Source organism: Heloderma suspectum, chromosome 7 (genome assembly GCF_057233095.1).
Source record: "Heloderma suspectum isolate Gila_16-S chromosome 7, 16-S_ref, whole genome shotgun sequence".
Taxonomy (NCBI): domain Eukaryota; kingdom Metazoa; phylum Chordata; class Lepidosauria; order Squamata; family Helodermatidae; genus Heloderma; species Heloderma suspectum.
In genome coordinates, this window is record NC_139464.1 from 61776117 (window position 1) to 61797686 (window position 21570).

A 21570-nucleotide genomic window follows, 5' to 3' on the forward strand; every position below is an offset into this window, starting at 1 on the left:
AATGAAATTATCATGTGATTTTCCATTCATGAATTTGCCAACTCATTTCTGCTAAGCGTTAGAAGTGAAGCTTTACCAGGTACATATAGACTCTGATCTTTCTTTGGGCTTATTTTATTTCTTCCACTCCAATATTATTGCATAATATTATTAAAAGTGATGGTTGGTAGGGTAGAGGGGTCTCACAGGAAAGTAAGTGCTAAGCTTACATAGACTAAAATGGAAAATAATAAGTTTTAATTATTTTGCATTAAATGTACACCATTTAGAAAAACTGAACACATTCAAAGCAATAACCAATAGCAATGTATTAACTTTTCAGCATTTCACTTATTAGCACCCCTAAAGGAATGTAGCAGGAAAGTTTTCAAGCTGATAGGTTCTTCTGTATAATTGAATCAAGACATTGTAAACAAGTACATTACTAAATTCAGTTTAGTACATTTGTTTGGTTAGATTTCGTTGGAAAGCATTGGTACGAAGAGAAGAACCCTTGGTCTTGAGCTCTACAGTTTGATGGATGAAATCATATTGTCACTGATTTCAGTGGCCAAATTCAAAATTGGTTTCATGAGGTTAAGATAAAGCCATGTCATTGAGAGATTTTATATACATTTCTGTGACTTCTTTGTGCCTGTGTGGAAAGCTAAATTTTGAAAACTCTCTTTGTATTAATGGAAAATAGTGTCCACCTGTGTTATCAATCTGTTTTCAAAGATACTTTGAATGTATAAATCATCCTGAGGTACAAATGGAAGCACTTGGAAGCACACAACCAAATTTCATTTTGGAGGAATCTCCTGGATCAGTTTGAGCAGGAGGGGTCACACACTCAGTTTCAGAAGATAATAGTGGAACATATGCATTACCCAATCTAGCCAGGTGATATGTTTTCCATTCATCTCTACAACAGTCATCCTGGGAGTAGGATGAGTTACAGCCTTGTTGAAGTTTGCCTGCAAGTTCTGAGCCATGTCAAATTGCAAGCTATTAATATGACAAAAAATTATGGTGTATGAAAATACTTTTCCCAGTGTGTAGAGAACTCCCCAGCACCAGGCATTGATGTCTGCAACTCTTGAGTGGCGGGGACCAAGTGTAGCTAGGTTTTTGGAAAGGGTCTAACATGGTAGTCTTCACAGCCAACACTTGTCAGACAAGTTGTGAAAATCTAGTCTGTCCAACAAGGCAGGCATGGAGTCCATGTCTCATCGTACCCCACCACACAGCTTGGTTGTTTGCTATTTTATGACTACAGAAGTCATTGCTAACTAGAGAAGAAATAATTGTCTGGCCTTTCCCAAATTTACAACAATTTCTAACAAAAGTGAGTAATAGTTGTTTCTTGATCTAGTTTGAGAAATGATAGGAATTAAAGTAAGAAAAGTGGGTTTGTTGTCATTATAAATGGGTGGCAGGATAAAGTGAATCTGTAGAGAGCAAGAAAATCTTTGGCCGAGAAAGAGAAATATTCTCAACAAGGAAAATAACAGTTTTTCTAAGGTCTGAACGGTTCAACAAAGTTGACAGACAAATGAAGGCTAAAGTGCAATATAATTGAAGTGGTATACTACATCATAATTGTGTCTGAACAGAATTCCTATCTGTGGTGTTTCTAGGTACCACCATATGTTTTAATAGTTTGTGATGCACTTTTAGGCATGAACTTCTGGAGGAAGCTCGGAGGAAGGGGTTACCTTTTGCACAGTGGGATGGGCCTACGGTGGTTGCATGGCTAGAGGTAAGCCCTAGGAAAACATTCTGAAAGTATGGGTGTATCTGATTTTATCTTGCATTAAAAAGTCATTGTAACAGCGATATAATATTTCATGTTCATAAAGGGAAAATAAAGGCACTACTATTTAATAAGGTTTACTGAGAATCTCTCAGAATATACTGTGTTCCTGCCTAAAGTATTACATTCTCCTATTCCCCTCTTATAGAAGTGTAGTGAGAAAATGTTGGTAAAAAATTTCTAAAGCCATACATTACTTTAAGAAGCAACAACTCTATGTTCCATTCACCTATTTGGACCAAATCAAAGGTGGATTTGCATGTCAGCCTACTACACCAATACCTGCGACTTTTGAATGCATGATGTCCTCTTTCACACATGCGTACAGGAATATGAAGAAGCAGTTGCTTGCCATTTCTGGTAGAATGTGTAAAGCTACCATGCCACCAAAAAGAAAGTTGTGGTTGCTGCTAGAACTAACAACTATACATGTTGCTAGAACTAGCAAAAAGGGCCAATAGGTCCTGCTCTGCTCTGATATTACAATGAACTTGTGCTGTAAGAAAAACCATGGCACTTCTGGCTGGCACTAGGTTATCAGCTCTGAGCTGCTAGACCTGCTTTCTCCCAGCTGGCCGGTTGTTAGGTGGTCACTTCAGAGCTTTCAGGCCTAAGAGTACCCTGTTAACCCACCCATTCACTCCATCTATAGCAGCAGTTAATATTGTAGGTTTGCCTTTCAAGCCAAGATATAAGATTGTTTTCTGATGTTGGCAAATTAAATTGTATGCCTTCAGAAGCATGACTGTAGAATGTAGAATCAAAGCATGTTGTAGAATCAAACATATGATCTGGTAGCATCATCAGGTGTTTGTCTAGCAAGCTAATCTAAGCCCAATTTAGCAGGCTTCTTGATAAACTACTATGCTGCATCTTTCTCTACATTCTTATCCCCATTTCAATTTTTTTAATTAAGGTTGTTATTACCAAAAACACTAAACATCAACACCTTATTACAAATAAAGAGCAACACCATGCGCTTTGTGAACAATGACTCTCCATTCTGTTAAGTGAAATGTTGCTTTCTGAGTTGAATCACTTAGGCTTCTGGACCAACCTGTAATATTTGAACACAGTAGTTAAAGGTTATAGATATGCTCCAGAATTAACGAACTTCCCCCCCCCGCGAAGCACAATAGCTATAAAATGAGTGGTTTTTATATGCTAACACTTCAGAGGAACAGTTATTTTGGGCCAAGTACAAATAAGTGCTTCCTTTTCCTTGTGCCTTAAAAAAAAAGATGCCAAGCTTCAAAATACTCAAGCCAAAATTGCTATTGCTGAGGTGAGATTCACGTACTCATCCTTCAAAGGCAGAACCATCAAGCTCGTTTGATGGAGCTGAACTCCCCAACAAGCTTTAGCATTCAAACAGATGCTCTTCTACTTGGTTTACAAGCTGAGAGAGAGAGAGGAAGAGAGTCTTGAGCCATTAGGAATTTTAAAATAGCTTTTATATGAGGGGGGAAATAATATTATACAAACAAAACAAAGGTGCCATATTTTAGTGTGTAAAATGTGTCCCATTCACCCCCACCCTCCATTTAAAACAAAAATGCAAATATTCATAGGATCTAAAAGCAGCAGCTTCATTCCATTCATTTTTTAAAAAAATTATGGTACCATGGAGAGCCTAAATTATTAGGTAGGCTTGGCTGAAAGATCCAACCAGAAGTATATTATAGCTTTTTATTGTAGAAATTTTATAGCTAAAGTCTAAAACATGGCTTTGCCATAGACAGTTTGAATATTATGTTAATTTTAGCTCTAGAGTTATAATCAGCCCCAGGTGAGAAACTTAATCGTAACTACTTTAATTAATAGCCAAAAGTAAAAAAAACAATAGACCATGAAAGACAACCAGCTTCAGTACAAATGTCTAGCTAGAAAAAGCAGTTGAATGTGTGATTCTTTAAGTGGTCTACAAACAGCAAATCATGTGGTACAACTGTTTGGAACATGGGACTTCATACAGAAGATGGCAGGAGACATGATTTATGCTTCCCCATTAAAAAAAAGAAAAGAATCCCTGCACATAAATATTAAGAATGTCAGAATAAAAAGTGGATTTGAACCCTTTTTCTTGACACCTTGTTTTCTCTGTGCAGGTTGGTTTATACTGTAACCTTTATATGAAAAGCATGCAGTCATATAAATCTTCCACCTGCAACGTGTACTACTAAAATCCAGATACAGTTTTATCATGTGATAGATTGGTCCTCAGAATTAATTAACACTGACCCTTGCTATGAATAGATCTCCATATCCCTTTTGGAATCCTGGGGTATGTTCATAAGTGATACTAATAAGAATGCTAGTAAGAATTTCTTTTAATTTTCAGTGTATCACTTCTGAATGGGTGGGCAGACTTCAGGCTTGTGGAATCTACTTTGTTTTTTACTAGAGCCCCAAGATCTACCAGCTAGAGCCTGGTGCAAAACACATACACTTAGAATTAAAGAATTCTGAACCCAGGCATTTGTTTTGCACAGTCCTTACATCACATGCAAATCTACTCCTAGTTATCCAAGCTTTCTTAATTTCAGCAGTATAATTTGGGATGGGCAGGAGTCATTTTATTGCTGCTATTATTGAATAATTGGGAATCCAGAATCATTGCTGATTTACTGCAAATTGCCCAGAGCTCTATCAGTAGATTGACACGTACCTCCTGCCTATCCCTGTTATAAAAATCAGTGAGATATTTTTAACTGAACGCATGTCCTTTCATGTGATTTACACATTGGAAAGTTCAGATATGAATGTCAGCTGCACCTGTGGGAACATCATTAGATTCACTGAGCTTAGACCTCTCCCAGACCTGTTCCACTTGTTAACTTACAAGGATTGCACAGGTTTTCCTGGAAATCAAGTACAGTAAAGGTGCAGTTTGCCATTATGATCATCATGTGGCCCAAAGGACAGGCAACAAAATCTTGCAATCTGTGCCATTCCTATTAGTTTTTCTGATAATAATAGAACTTCAATGAAAAAAATAAGATGTACCACAGGAAGGAATTCCCTGTGAATCTATTTAACCAATCTCCCTATTTCATAATTTATTCATTCATATATGGATATGGTGTGGGAGGGTAATAGGAGAGGACATCTGATATTCTCAGCAGTGTACAAGAGCAGATAGTAAAAGGTTAACCAAAAAAAAATGTGGGGGTGGGACCCCTGTATATCCTTCCAGGTGAGGAGGGAACCTATCAATCTTTGGCTCTAGGCAACTCTGCCCAGAGTTGATTTGCCTAGCGTAGGTCTATTAGGTATTTTTACCAAATAAGTAGGTATTTTTAGGGATAGGCCTATTAGGCTGTTTTTTTCCTTCAGGAAAGGAAAGGTTCCTCCTGTGCAAGCACCGAGTCATTGCTGACTCCTAGAGGGCCACCGCTTGCGCTGGCGTTTTCATGGCAGACTGTAGCGGGGTGGTTTGCCATTGCCTTCCCCAGTCGTGACTACCTTTCCCCCAGCAAGCTGGGTACTCATTTTACGGAAGGCTGAGTCAACCTGAGCTGGCTACCCGAGACCCGGCTTCTGCTGGGATCGAACTCAGGTCGTGGGGAGAGTTTTGGTTGCAATACTGCCGCCTACCACTCTACGCTTCTTCTAATTTTCCTGCACTCCATCATTACCAAGACAGGGACAGCAGGGGATACATGTTTTCACAGGGGATACATGTTTTCATATGGACTATTCTCTGAGCACACTGCGTGTCTCTCTGCAGATGTGGCTGTTGCCAGAAAAAAGGGAAGAAGGACAAAAAAGAGTTTGAATAGCACAAAAAGATAGGTTTGTAGGGTGCAGTTGCTAATATCTGGACACAGCATCTAGCAAAGGGGCTAGCGTATTCATTCAAATATGGTGTGGAAGGGCAAGAAGCCAGAAGATCTGACAATTTGTCTTTATCTGAAACGTAGATATGGGTTTGTGTAGTACCGGAAGTCACTTTGAAAATGCAATGACAGGCCAACAACCCAACCCCTTACCACACCTCCATTGGCATAACCACCACTTTCTTCTGGATTGGTAACTGGGGCTGGGGGTGAGGAGGCAGATTTATTCCCAAGAGTAGAACCCCTGGATTATGGCAACACAAACATTTAATCTGAGCCATTTCACAACATCTAAACTATGTCCAAGCTAGGATGAAGCGAAATGTTCTCTAACAAAAGTTTTCAGCATGAAAGGGGGTTTTGGCAGGTGGGGGCAGAGCATTTCTTGAAAGCCTTCATAAACCTTACCCGTTTTGCATCAGTTCACTGTTGTTCACAGTCCACATGAGCACCAATTTTTAATTTGAAAAATAACTCTTCTTCCTAATAACCATGTGACCAAAGCTGATTGCATGATTATGTCACTATCGCTAGGAAAGGGGGCTATTTTGAACACCTCCACCCCCCAAAAAAAAGTGACTTTAGCTGCACTCAGTCAGGGCTGTGAAGAATGTCACAACAGAGCTCTTGCAATCTGTGAATGCCAGGTACTGGGACTGCTGATGGCATTGGAGGCTGGTGGCTCTGATTTTGGTGGGGCTGAAAATCCAGTCTGGGTTTTAGTCAGAACCAGCCCCAAATAGGTTCAGCACCTTGGATAGCTCCTTTAGAGTTCTGGCTGGTTCTGACTGAAACCCAGAGTGGATGCACAGCCCCACTAAAATTGGAGCCAGCAGCCTCCACCGGGGGATGATGCCATCTGCCTGAATGTGTGGCAGGAGACATCCCTTCTTTGTGCAGCCCCCTCAGATGAGGAAGAAAAAATCACTGTTGCATTTCCCCAGAGGGGAGAGGAGAATGTTCACAAAATGTACAATCCATTTTAGTTCAGCCCTAAAGCTTCAGCAACTAGATGAGCCACTATTGATTTTCTGGGTTGTTCTCCTCCTATCACCACAGTTGTGGCTGGGAATGCCTGCGTGGTACGTTGCCGCTTGCCGTGCAAATGTGAAAAGTGGTGCCATCATGTCTGCACTGTCTGATACTGAAATTCAGAGAGAAATTGGGATCAGCAATCCTCTTCATCGCCTAAAGCTCCGACTGGCAATCCAGGAGATGGTTTCACTCACAAGCCCATCAGCCCCTCCAACATCTAGAACGGTGAGTCATATTCTTGTAACTTGTAAGAACATAAGAAGAACCCTGCTGGATTGGACCAAAAGTCCAGCTAGTCCAGCATTGCTTCTCACAGTGGCCAGCCAGATGCCTCTGGGAAGCCCACAACTGGGGTGATGAAGGCAATAGGCCTCTCCTACTGTTGTTCTCCAGCAACAGGCATTCAATCCAGCAACAGATATTCAGTGGCATCTAGGGATGTAAGAACTCACCCTAGCTCAGTTTCTCCGGGCACTCGCCAAAGCCGCACCCCCGCTTGCACCATCACCCCCCCCCCGGACCCATGCTTGAGCCACCCACAAGCTCAGCGAGTTCCCCGGACTCACTGCAATCCCGTTCGCTGAGCACCCGCCATTTTCGCACCTTTGATTTCTACGTAAAACGGGAAGTTGAAAATTGTGCATATTTAAATATTTGCAGTTTGGAGCTGGGAAAGCTAAATAAATGCACTTATCTAGCTTTCACAGCTCCAAGCTGTGCATATTTAAATATGCACATTTTTTAAAAACTTCCTGTTTTACATAGAAATCAAAGGCATGAAAATGGCGGGCGCTCACTGAACGGGATCATGGTGAGTCTTGGAGAGCACGAGCGGGCACGAGTGAGGAGCGAACAAGGAGCATCTCGGCAAGATCAGAGCAGGGGGAGCCCGACAAAGTCCTGGACCTAGTCAGGCGCCTGCGACATCCCTAGTGGCATCTGACATGGAGGTTCCATTTAGCCAGGATAGTTAAAAGGCACTGATAGACATATCCTTTTTCAGCAAGGCTTGCCCTTCTATATGCTTAATCATTGTCGTTAATTATGCTAACAGGTCTTTAATTTCCTGGATTCCTTTTAAAACTCCTCCCACCAAGCAAGAACATGGCAAAAAAATCTTGTGATGTGAGGATAGCTAGGACAGCACACTTCTGGTGTACAGGAGACAATATATTAATTTTGGTTTTCCAGTGTTCTCGGTGGGAATAACTTAGCTCCTTCTCAAGCTAGCTCACTGGTGCTTTATATTTCCAAATGGTTGCTGCTAACTCTTCATTAAAGAAATAACTGGCAGGCAGCAGACAGACATAGCACAGAGCAATGTGATAACTGGTGGCCAGCAAGAATCAGAGGATGGTTATCCCATGTCCTACAAAGCACTGGAGGATTGTGAGGCCTGCCTGAAGAGAGGTGAAATGTGCATTTGACAGGTTGAGAGCGTAAGAAAGGAAGTTACGAAACCCCTGTTGAGTCACATATGAAAAAATTATCTTTCTCATGAAAGTGGTTGGCAATGTATTTACACATTGTCCAGTTTCTCGCTCATTCAAATGGGCAGCATCAACATGAGGGCACCGGTTCAGTCTGGCAGGCAGCATCAGCATGAAAACACAATGGCCAGTCTTTCTTCAGGCAGACAGCATCAGCATGAGGTCACAGTGGCCAGTCCCTCTCTTGAAGCAGGCAGCAGCAGCAGCACAATGTTTCCCCCCTTGTGGCAAACAGATGTAGGAGAGTGCGGGCACAGTCTCTTTCTCATTAAGGTGGGCATGTGGCCACAGCCTCTCTCTTATTGAGGTGGGCAGAAGCAGAGGTCTCCCTTGTCTCGTTGAAATGGACAGTAGTGCGTGGGCACAGAAAGAGCAGTCAAAGAAAGGAGGGAGTGTTGGCAGGCAAACATCGCAGCTACTACTGATCTGCTATTTGCAGTGAGTAGCCAAGGGCGTGACAGCAGCAAAAGAAGTGGAGGTAATGGCAACAGGCCCAGGGTTGTTGACAGACCCAAAGAAGAGCAAAAGTTTGCCATGTCTGCTAGAGGAGGGCACAGTTTGAGAGACAAATTGCAGGGTTATTGGTGGGTGAAAGAATAACTGGCAGTGGCATGGCACCCTGGACTCGGTGTGTGACCCACAGTGGGAGAATTAACAGAGAGAGAGACCAGATACTATCAGGCAGTTGGCGAGTAGCAGTAGTGGTCAAAGGCACCTCAGATGTAGTGGCGTTTGAACTTACATCGAGTCCGGGGGTGGAGGCAGAGTAAGAGAGAGGTGAAAGAAGGACAGGTTGTTTACATGTCACAGTGGTTCTTCGAGTGGTCGTCTGTACATTTACACATATGGGCTCTGTGCTTGTGCAGAGCCTTATTCAGAATGTTCTAGAGCTCAGCTTTTTGGAAGGAACCCCCACCTTTACTGCACGCACACAAAATACAAAGCTCCCACTCTTCCCACTCAATTCCTGAGACTGGTGTATCAGCCGGGGGAACACTGGAGAAGCAGAAACCAGGTCCACAGCACTGGTAGCAGGGATGGAGGGTGGGTTGTGTGAATGCACAGATGACCACTTGGATGAATCACAGTTACAGGTAAGCAACCTTTTTTCCTCCTTTGTGGTCTCTGTCCTTCACATATCTGGGTGATTAACAAGCTACATTATCTGGAGGAGATGCCCTATGACACCAGCAAGGAGAGTGCTGCCTAGCCAAAGGCAGCATCACTTCACACACCAGCATCCAGTCTGTAATGTTGTACGAAGACAGAAAGCTGAGACCAAACAGAAGTATGGCAGAGTTCCAGGAGATGAACAGCTCTGAGGAATGCTGCAGATGAAGCTATGGCTCTGGTAGAATGGCCACGCATAGTCACTGGGATCAGGCATTTGGTGATCTCATAACAGCAACTCATATTATCCACTCAGAGAAGTAATGAGCAGATACACTGGGGATAGGGTTCAGCACCTTGGATAGCTCTTTTAGAGTTCTGGCTGCTTTTGACTGACACTCAGAATGGATTCACCCACTGAAATTGGAGCCAGCAGCCTCCACTGCTGGGAGCATAGGTATGGCCACTTGGGCGAAGGAATCACCATGGACCAGCTGGAAAACTGGATCTTTAATAGGATGTGGGGGCTGTTTTACTTCCAGTCTGAGAGATCAGCCCATGCATAGAATTTGTTCCAAATAAGGCTGGGTATCTTCCATTAGAGATTGTGGAATCTGGTCTCCAACGTTTACATCAGGTGGGGATGAGGTGCCGCCTCTGAAGATATGAAGGGGAAATCTGATCGATATTCCTTTGAGTCAGACGTTGGATCCAGATGTCTGCACTAAACCAGCAGTGTTCTTTGGTTCCTTCAATACCAGTGGTAGGGGCAGTACCAAAGGCAGAAGTGTCCTTGTAGGTAGTGGTGCTGGCAGGATGGTTGGCAGTGCCTAAGTAGCCATCCCCAGTGGTGAGAAGGCCAAGGCAGGCTGAGTAAATGTACCTGATTGTTTTTTGACTCAGTGGTGCACACATGATCACTGAAGGTCCAAAGCTTTGCAACAGGGCTGAGGGCCAGCAAGCTTAGTGCTAGAATGTTCCAAATGGGGCTCTGTGCAGGCATGGAAGCCATGTGTGAAGCACAGAGACCACAAAGATACAGGGAGACCAGTAGGAGAAATCCAGCATTTGGGAAGGAGAAGTTGAGAGCAGAGGGAGAGAGAGGTTATGCAGATAGAAACAAAACTACAGTTAAGCTAAGGAGAGAGGATTGAAGCACAGAGGCAGACATAAAAAAATGAGTGGGGTTGGATTGGGGCATGATTTGGGAAACAAATAGTGGAGGGAAAGAGAATTAGCAGCAGATTAGAGTTCAAAATAGTCCCTTCAGTAGCAGCTTTCACAGCCCTCCCTCCTGTGCCCCTGATTGGATATCACCAAGTTGTGACATCATCAAACAAGGTCTTCTGGCAACAAGTTTTCTGTTGTGTCACAATGCTGCCTAGTGTGTTTTCAATGCCAACTGGCCAGCAGAGATGCCAGCCATAATGATTCATGATTATTGCTCTCCCTGCCCCCTTTTCTGATACATAGTCTTGCATCCCATCCCATTTCTTCTGCCAAGCAACTGTAAGGCAATACTAAAACTATGCTTGCTTGCTTGCTGCTTTCTTTTAGATAACATAATAACTAAAAAGAAATGGACTAATTTCATTTCAGTTACTACATTATCTAAAACTAAATACACAAAATACACAACTATTTAGGTTTCCTTCCACATGACTGTAATTCCATAGAAGGGACATAGCAGGGCTTTGCCTACCAGCCCTCACCCCACCATCCACATGTTATGTGGGGAACATCTGTGGGCACTGTAGGATGCGTGTAAGCTCCTACTGTGATTGGGAACCCGGATCACACATGTTTCCCAATCACAGTGGGATCTGATATGTGTACAACAGCCTCTCCTTTACAGACCTTGCACCCACATACACATGCATGGATGGCAGGTATATGACCAGCAGGCACAGCCCTGCTTTCCCCTCCATGCAGTTATTGTGTGAACACCTATTCAGGAACACCTGAATAGGGCTAGACATAACCTTCAAATTTTATGAATTGTTGTATTATTTATATGCCCCAGTGCAGGCATAATGCTTAACTATCGTTAGTATTAACCATTGTTTGTTGTCTTAGCCCTGGTTAAAATCCCAAAAACCTTGGTTTAGTTTCCTGAGTTCAGCCCTATATCCCAAGGCAATGTATTGTATATAAGAATACAGCAGTGTAAGGCTTATTACTAGAAATCTACTAGACTGATTTTGCTCATATTTTTTAAACAGAAGCTTGAGCAGTGTAAATGTGCAGAAAAAACTGAAACTTTGAAAAAGTTCAACACTCGAGCTTTGGGCAGCTTGGGAAGGGAGAAGGGAGAAGGATGAGGCAAAGGGCATGTTAAGGCATATGCCCCACACTGCATGTAATGTAACATGTGACACAGTGTGTGTATGCACATGTAATAATGCTTACTCCTGTGAGGTCTTAGAATACTGGGCCAATGAAAAGACAGGCACAGAATGTTGGGAAAGGGGCTGAAGAAAAGCCAGTTAGTGGTAGTTATAGGTGGAGGAAGAGAAGCTGAGGAGAAAGAGCTGAAAGGGCTGAAGAAATGTCAGTTGGTGATAAAGCAGGAGGAAAAGAAGCTAAGGAGAAAGAACTGAAAGGACACCAGAGGGAGAAGAGAGAAAAAAATCTTACATCATGTGTTTTTGACCTCAACACTTCAACAAATGGTAAAGTTGTTGCAGTTGCAAGGAAAAAGGGCAAATATATTTTTATCCAATCATTCTCAGACTACTAGCCCCCATGGCAACATGAGATTGCACTAGTATGGATAGGTACCAGCAAGCTTACTTACAAGCAGAGAAGCTAGAGAGACAAAGAACCTGCCTTAACCATGATTTATTCAGTTTGTAAATCCACTTTAAACCACTGTTTCACTTTCTGGTTTGTGGCCAATTCTCAGCTATGGTTAGATACTCATGGCACTTAAACCTTGGTTAAGCATTATCTCTGTATAGGGTCTATGAATAAATTTTCCTTATGTTCCTTTTTTTTCCAAGTGCATGCACTGCTTTTTCATTTTTTTGTAGGTCTTGCTTCTGATGACAGTTTAAATTATCTCTGGGTTCAGCTTCACAGATAAATTTTCTCTAAATAGGTCTACACATTTTTAGGGGAAACTCCATGCATACCATTAAATATGAAGATTGTGCATGTATCTGTTTCATGTAGAGGTATTGAGAAGTCGTGATTGCCATGATTCCCAATGCATTCCCATGTGGTAAAATAAGGTTTGGGTTACAGATTTGTACACTTGTCTAAGAAATGCATCATGTGTGTGTGTGAACCAGTCCTACAACTCAGCCAAAAATTAGAAGAGTAATACATGATATTGACAAGAGGCCACATTTTTTAATCTACCCTGCGGGGGGGGGGGGGGGAGCGGGGGGGAATAACATTTGCAGAAGTACCAATATCTTTGCTGGGAAATGTATATTCGAAAAATATGGGAAATTGATAGTCACCAATTTAGATCTTTCTAAATGGAGTTTTGCAAAAATGGAGGAATTTTATTAGCCTTACCAACCTTTTTTGGATTTCTTTGATGTTTTGCTTGAGGAAAAAACCCTGAAATTTGCTTTGCATTTCTCATTAGACAAACATTTAGTGGCAGTGTACTTTGTTGTTGTTTAGTCATTAAGTCGTGTCTGACTCTTCGTGACCCCATGGACCCCCAGGCCTTTCTGTCCTCCGATCTCTCCCGGAGTGTGCTCAAGTTCATATTCATTGCATTGGTGATGCTATCTAGCCATCTCATCCTCTGCCGTCCCCTTCTCTTTTTGCCTTCAATCTTTCCCAGCATCAGGGTCTTTACCAGGGAGTGTTCTCTTCGCATTAGGTGGCCAAAATATTTCAGCTTCAGTATCTGTCCTTCCAATGAGCACTCAGGGTTGATTTCCTCTAGGATGGACTGATTTGACCTCCTTGCAGTCCAGGGGACTCGTAAGAGTCTTCTCCAGCACCACAGTTCAAAAGCATAAATTCTTCGCCGCTCAGCCTTCCTTATAGTCCAGCTCTCACAGCCATATGTTACTACTGGGAAAACCATAGCTTTGATTAGACGGACCTTTGTCGGCAAGGTGATGTCTCTGCTTCTTACTATGCTGTCTAGGTTTGCCATAGCTTTCCTCCCAAGGAGCAAGCGTCTTTTAATTTCATGGCTACAGTCACCGTCTGCAGTGATCTTGGAGCCCAAGAAAATAAAATCTGTCACTGCTTCCATTTCTTCCCCTTCTATATGCCAGGAAGTGATGGGGCCAGATGCCATGATCTGAGTTTTTTTAATGTTGAGTTTCAAACCAGCTTTTGCACTCTCCACTTTTACCCTCAACAAGAGGCTCTTTAGATCCTCTTCGCTTTCTGCCATTAGGGTGGTATCGTCTGTATATCTGAGGTTGCTGATAATTCTCCCGGCAATCTTAAGTCCGACCTGTGATTCATCCAACCCAGCTTTTCTTATGATGTACTCTGCATATAAGTTAAATAAGCAGGGCAACAATATGCAGCCTTGTCGTACTCCTTTCCCAGTTTTGAACCAATCGGTTGTTCCATGTCCAGTTCTTACTGTTGCTTCTTGACCCTCATACAGGTTTCTCAGGAGACAGGTAAGGTGGTCTGGTACTCCCATCTCTTTAAGAATTTGCCACAGTTTGTTGTGATCCACACAATCAAAGGCTTTAGCATAGTCAATGAAGAAGAAATAGACGTTTTTCTGGAATTCTCTTGCTTTCTCCATGATCCAGCGATTTGATCTCTAGTTCCTCTGCCTCTTCGGAACTCAGCTTGTACTTCCAGTAGTTCTCGGTTCACATACTGCTGAAGACTAGCTTGTAGGATTTTGAGCATCACCTTGCTGGCATGTGAAATGAGCACAATTGTATGGTAGTTTGAACACTCTTTGGCATTGCCATTCTTTGGAATTGGAATGTAAATTGACCTTTTGCAGTCTTGCGGCCACTGTTGAGTGTTCCAAATCTGTTGGCATATTGAGTGCAGCACTTTAACAGCATCATCTTTTAGGATTTTAAATACCTCAGCTGGAATACTGTCATCTCCACTAGCTTTGTTGTTAGTAATGCTTCCTCAGGCCCACCTGACTTCACTCTCTAGGATGTCCAGCTCAAGTTCAGTGACCGCACTATCATGGCTATCTGGGACATTAAGATCTTTCCTGTATAGTTCTTCTGTGTATTCTTTCCACCTCTTCTTAATCTCATCTGCTTCTGTTAGGTACCTGCCTTCTTTGTCCTTTATCATGCCCATCTTTGCACAAAACGTTCCCTTGAGATCTCCAATTTTCTTGAAAAGATCTCTAGTCTTTCCCATTCTATTGTTTTCCTCAATTTCTTTGCATTGCTCATTTAAGAAGGCCTTCTTGTCTCTCTCTGGAACTCTGCATTCAGTTGGATATATCTTCCCCTTTCTCCCTTGCTTTTCGCTTCCCTTCTTTCCTCAGCGACTGGTAAAGCCTCCTCAGACAGCCACTTGGCTTTCTTGCATTTCTTTTTCTTTGGGATGGATTTCGTTGCTGCCTCCTGAACAATGTTACGGACCTCCGTCCATAGTTCCTCAGGCACTCTGGTCTAATCCCTGAAATCTATTCCTCACCTCCACTGTATATTCATAAGGGATATGATTTAGGTCATACCTGAATGGTTTAGTGGTTTTCCCTATGTTCTTCAATTAAAGCCGAAATTTTGCAAGAAGCAGCTCATGATCTGAGCCACAGTCAGCTCCAGGTCTTGTTTTTACTGACTGTATAGAGCTTCTCCATCTTTGGCTGCAAAGGACATAATCAATCTGATGTCGATATTGACCATCTGGTGATGTCCATGTGTAGAGTCGCCTCTTGTGCTGTTGGAAAAGAGTATTTGCTATGATCAGCGTGTTCTCTTGGCAAAACTCTATTAGCCTTTGTCCTGCTTCATTTTGTACACCAAGGCCATGCTTGCCTGTTATCCCGGTGATTTCCTGACTTCCTGCTTTAGCATTCCAATCCCCTATGATGAAAAGGACATCTTTTTTTGGTGTTAATTCTAGAAGGTGTTGTAGGTCTTCATAGAACCAATCAACCTCAGCTTCTTCAGCCTCAGTGGGTGGGGCATAGACTTGAATTACTGTGATGTTGAATGGTTTGCCTTGGATTCGTACTGAGTTCATTCTATCATTTTTGAGATTGTACCCCAGTACTGCTTTTCCCACCCTTTTGTTGACTATGAGTGCTACTCCATTTCTTCTAAGGGATTCTTGCCCACAGTAGTAGATATAATGGTCACCTGAATTAAATTCACCCATGCTTGTCCATTTTAGTTTGCTGATTCCCAAGATGTCGATGTTCAATCTTGCCATCTCATGTTTGACCACGTCTAGTTTACCTTGATTAATTGATCTTACATTCCAGGTTCCTAAACAATATTGTTCTTTACAGCATCGGACTTTCTTTTCACCACCAGACACATCCACAGCTGAGTGTCCTTTCGGCTTTGGCCCAACTGCTTCACTCTTTCTGGTGCTACTTGGAAATACCCTCTGCTCTTCCCCAGTAGTATATTGGACACCTTCCAACCTGAGGGGCTCATCTTCCAGCATCATATCTTTTAGCCTTGTGATACGTTCCATGGGGTTTTCTTGGCAAGAATACTGGAGTGGGTTGCCATTTCCTTCTCCAGTGGACCACATTTTGTTAGAACTCTCCACCATGACCTGTCTGTCTTGGGTGGCCCTGCACGACATAGCTTATGGCTTCACTGAGTTACGCAAGCCCCTTCGCCACAACAAGGCAGTGATCCATGAAGGGGAGTGTACTTTGGGGAGGTCTAACTAAGAATAATAACAAAAACCCCAACTCAGAGCTTTTTTAAAATAGCTACTGTCTCCTTTCTTTCTCCATTCTAGGATAAAGTACCCATTTGATGACCTAATTTCCCTCTTATATGTGTTTCCTAAAATTATCTTTTTTAATGACTTCCCCAGCCGAGATCTGCTGACTTCAGTATTGTTGCACATTCCTTTTCATGGTTTTTTTCCTTTAATTTTCCCAGAATAGAAACAAAAGTAGGGTAAGAAGATTTAACCTATTAATGCGTATTCCCTGAAGCATGCATAAAGCTATTGCATCCAGGATTCAAGCCTAAATCAGCACATTTTTTCTCTGTATACCACCTTAAAAAAAAAAAGTTGTTCTTATTGGCAAGTATTGCTGCTGCTAACTATTCTAGGAGAAAGAGAAAGAAGAAAAAATGAATTGAGAGAATATGGGAAAAGCCTCAGTGTGCATACATTCTCTATAAGAGCCACATGGAGGTCGATGCTTACTGTACACAACTAAGACCGTGGAGAGGTACTCCTCACTTGCTGCATAACTCACACTGCTGCCATGATGTCTCCTTGAGCTATGCTTACCAGTTATGAGATCAGTGCAGGCTGAAATGCCCTGTGCACATGAAATAGCACACGTGACCACTGAAATTAGAGCCACTTGGACCTGCTCTAAGAGGGTGTTTATTATTTGTATTTATAAGATGCCTATAAAACAGGTACTCTAGGTGTCATACGATTATTTCAAAGTAGAACAATACAGTAAAATACAAAATCTAAAAACAAAACTGTACAAAGCCAATGCCATAAAAATAACAAATACAAAAGCCAACATGATGAAAATACAATGCAAAGCCAACCCAACAGAATCCAGTAAAAATGAGAAGCTAAACCAGCCAAGAAATAAAAAAAGAGTTAACACCTCCACCATGTACTGGGGATTACAATAGCCAGGATTTAAAAGGGTGTTGGGGGACTTCAATGTACATTCAGAGGCTGTCCTCACGGGGGCACCTCAGGAGTTCATGGAGACCATGGCTTCCTGGGAGCTGTACCCTATTCCAACTGGGCCCACCCATGTAGCCGGTCATGTGCTAGACCTTGTGTTTGTTTCTGGAGAAGCGGGGAGTGATCTAAAAATCGGGGGTATATCCTCCACCCCCTTGTCATGGTCATATCACTATCTGGTGACCCGCAGAGGTGGAGGACCCATTAAAATGGTCCACCCCAGGCGTCTTATGGATCTGAATGGATTCCTGAACACACTTGGGGATTCTCTGGAGCACGCAAACAGCCACTTGGTTGAGACCCTGGTGGGTGGCTGGAATGCTGCAATCACTGGGGCATTTGGTCAGGTGGCTCCGAAACACCCTCTCCCACTGAACAGGGTTTGAACTGCACCATGGTTCAATCCACAGTTACGAGCCCTGAAACAGGAGCTGAGACAGCTAGAGCGCCGGTGGCGGAAGTTTCGCTCCGAAGATGATCGGACATGGGCTAGAGCTGTATCTTCAGCCTATCACATGGCGATGAAGGCAGCAAAAGAGGAATATTATGCTGCCTCTATCATGTACACAGAGTGCTGTCCAAGGAGGCTATTCCAAGTGGTCCGGAGCCTGGTCGGTCCAGTTGCTCCGGAACCGCTGGATCATTCTAAGGCCTCCTGTGAGGCCTTGGCAAAGCACTTTGCGGATAAAACTGATCGGATCAGGAGTGTTATTCCATGCGCCATGGATACAGTTAGCAAGCAAGAGGCGGCCTGTGGCAAACCAGTTTTGTGGGATCGGTTCCAGTTTCTTCCTTCTGATGAAGTGGACAAGGTGCTTTCATTTGTAAAGCCGACCACCTGCCTACTTGTGTCAGGGAGGATACTGAGCCCATAGAGCCCCAGAGTAGTTCTGATTCTGAGGAGGACCAACTACCCATGGGAGAGGAGCGCACTCATCTCTCACAGGTACAGTGGCAGGGAGAGATTCCTCCTGCCTGCATTCTTGAGAGAGATAGTGACCCTAGCAGTGAGGGAGCGGGGGATGGGATCTTGCTGGACGCTCGGCAGAGACGGAGGGAGTGGCGCCTGATGGAGGGCGCCGAGAGGCAGCGCTCTGCCCGCTTGGTGCTAAAACAACGGTCGCGTCCTGAGGATCCCCGGGTAAGGGGGAGGACCTCTCCATAGCCCATAAGTTCAGACTGTTCCCGCTCTTCCTCTTCAAATGGGGACCAACTGCCTTACCCAAAGCTTAGGCTACTCTGCTAACTACCCCAGTGTGTTTCCTTGCTTAGTCACTGATGATTAGCATCTGAAAGAGTCATTAAGTTGTAAAGGAATAAAGCCTTGGAAAGAATCCCTTTCATCTGTGTTGTGAGTTGGCTATTGGAGGGGACTTAAAGAGGCACCTAGGGCACTCCTGACAACTTGATCCTTGCCCATCTTGGCTCATTATGAGCTGCAGAGAGAGATTGGGTGAGGGGATCAGGGTGGTGGTGAACGCCTCCCTTGAGGAGGGAGTGATGCCTTCAGCCCTCAAGGAGGCAGTGATAAGACCGCTCTTAAAGAAGCCCTCCTTGGATCCCCAAGTTCTGAACAACTTTCGCCCAGTCTCGAATCTGCCATTTTGGGGCAAGATCATTGAGCAGGTGGTAGCGATGCAGTTGAAGGCACACTTGGAAGAAGCCGATTATCTAGATCTATCTCAGTCAGGCTTCAGGCCTGGGCATGGGACAGAAACAGCCTTGGTCGCTTTGGTGGATGATATGAGGAGGGCTTTGGATAGGCGTGAATGCGCCTTCCTTGTTCTCCTCAACCTCTCAGCAGCTTTTGATACCTTTGACCATGGTATCCTCCTGGACTGCCTGGAGGGGTTGGGCATTGGAGACACCGTATTACGGTGGTTCCGGTCCTTCCTCTCTGGCAGGTACCAGAGGGTAGCACTGGGAGAGGAGGTGTCAGATCCATGGCCACTCACATGTGGGGTGCCACAGGGTTCCATCCTCTCCCCGATGCTATTTAACATCTATATGAAGCTGCTGGGGGCTATCATCAGGAGGTTTGGGGTGCGGTGTCATCAATATGCATGTGACATGCAGCTCCACCTCTCGTTCAAATCTTCACCAAGGTTGGCCGTAGAATCCCTGTCCAAATGTCTGGAGATGGTGAGTGGCTGGATGGGGAGGAATAAGCCGAGGCTGAACCCTGACAAGACCGAGGTACTTTTGGTGGGAGACAAGAGGAGGCTGGGGGATGTTGACCTGGTGTTGAATGGGGTACGGCTATGCTTGAAAGACCAGGTCCGCAGCCTGGGGGTCATTTTGGACTCCCAGCTGTCCATGGAGGCTCAGGTGTCAGCTGTGAGCCGGACATCATTGTATCAACTCCATCTGATACGGCGGCTGCACCCTTACCTTCCCAACCATCTGCTCCCATCGGTAGTACATGCCCTGGTCGCCTCTCGTTTAGACAACTGTAATGTGCTCTATGTGAGGTTACCCTTGAAGACAGTCCAGAAGCTGCAACTGGTGCAGGACATGGCAGCTCGCCTGATTAAAGGCAGCTGCCGGTGTGAACACATCACTCCAGTACTGAAGGAGTTGCACTGGCTACCAGTTGTTTTCCGGGCCAAATTCAAGGTGTTGGTTTTGACCTTTAAAACCCTATGCGGTTCCTGCCCATCCTATCTCAAGGAGTGACTCCAGCAACACCAGACAGGCCACTCAACAAGATCAGTCTCAGATGGCCTTCTCTCTGTCCCATCAACCAGGACAGCTAGGCTGGTTAGGACAAGGGAGAGGGCCTTCTCTGTGGTGGCCCCCACTCTGTGGAACTCCCTCCCTAGGGAACTCCGCCATGCCCCCTCTTTAATGAGCTTCTGCTACGCACTGAAAACTTGGTTATTCAGGCAGGCATTTGGGGTGGGTTAGGGTATTTTTAAATAATGTTTAATGTGTAATTTTAACTGTTTTAAATTGTACTGCTGTACATCGCCCAGAGTGGCCAGATGACCAGCCAGATGGGCAATTAAGAAATTTAATAAAATAAATAAATAGATAAATTAAATTAAATTAAATTAAATTAAAAGGCCTGGGAGAAGAAGGAAGTCTTGCCCAGCAACGGAAAGAAAACAATATTGGTTGCAGGTGAAGAGGAGACCATTCTATAAATGGGGCAGGGAGGGGGGGGCCACCACCAAGAAGGTGGTGGTAGAAATTAAGAGTAGCAGATGTGTTTGGGAATTGGTTTTGGACCAGTATTTCTTCCTCCTTTTCAAAGTGGGGGAAGAAGAAAAGCAGCTGTCTGTCGTTGTTTCTAGCTACAGCTCAACGGAGGCAAGGACGTGGTTGTGCTGATTGTGATGGTGTATGCTGTTAACTTACAGTGTTGCTGCCTTTCTTCTTTAACACTGCTTACCTAACGCGGATTCTACTGGCCTCCCTGTGGGCCCTGACAATAGCCCTCAGGCAACGTTTGGGTGACCCATGAAGAAATGGAAAACCTCACAGCTCCAGCTAAAATGGTTAGTTTTGACAGCAGCTTCCCTATCTACTTCAATGGCAAAATGTGTATTTTACAGTTACCGCTAAATGTTAATGATCAACATAGCACCTGCGTAATGTTTTACGCTCCATTTCTTTGCATGTCAGGCTAACTTCATGGACATGAAATACTCTGTATGCAAAAATAAGTGACATTTTGAAGTCCAGTAAGTTGATTAGATATGAGTTAGATGATTCATGCCAAAATAAATGACGAAATAAAATGGAGTCATAGATGGGGAAATTTGCTGCATTATAACATCCATTGCAATCCTGTGCATGTTTGCTCAGACATAATCCCCATTATGTTCAATGGGAGCTACTCCCAGGTAAGTGGGTATAGGACTGCAGCCTCCGTAACATTGTTGTACTGTGTTTCTGATATTTTAATCACATACTTTATTCTATTTCCTTGGCACAGCCCATTATTTAAATTTTATTATTTAAGTATGCTAGAGTGGAAATCATGCTCTCTAGCTCTACATATGAATTAACTCTGCAGTTGTGGAAATGCCCATTGAAAACAGGCTTGTGAAATAGCATCATAACGTCCTTGTATTGAAAATGCAATAAGCATGCCTTGTGACATGGAGCTAAAGCATGCATGTAATACAACACACCCTGTACATCAGGGCTGCCCAGTGCAGTGCCTGTGGGCACCATAGTGCCTGCGAGGACCTCCAATGGCGACCACGAAGCTCTCCGCTCCCTGCCCCATTCCAAAAATTATTTTTAATAGAAAAATTGAAAAACATTAGGGCACCAGGTTCTCCTTCTTGTTTTTGGACCTGCTGCTGATCAACAGACAGGAAAAGGATAGAGTTGCTTCCTGGCCCCACCAAACCTTCTTCTATCCACAGAGAGCTTTCTGCTTTGCGCTCTCTCTCTCTCCCTCCACTCCCAGCCTCTAGCCTTGCTATTTCTCTCCACCGAATGCCCTTCCTCACTATTTCTC

General features: G+C 43.8%; 1 protein-coding gene across 1 annotated transcript in view; it reads left to right on the top strand.

Moving 5' to 3' along the window:
• PPFIA2 (PPFI scaffold protein A2) overlaps nucleotides 1-21570 on the top strand; it is a 444508-nt gene that overhangs the window by 405173 nt on the left and 17765 nt on the right. Inside the window, exons 22-24 of the mRNA XM_084811789.1 lie at nucleotides 1660-1741; nucleotides 6694-6894; nucleotides 20534-20596. Coding sequence (XP_084667915.1) covers nucleotides 1660-1741; nucleotides 6694-6894; nucleotides 20534-20596 — 346 coding nt within the window. The remainder of the gene's footprint in view (nucleotides 1-1659; nucleotides 1742-6693; nucleotides 6895-20533; nucleotides 20597-21570) is intronic.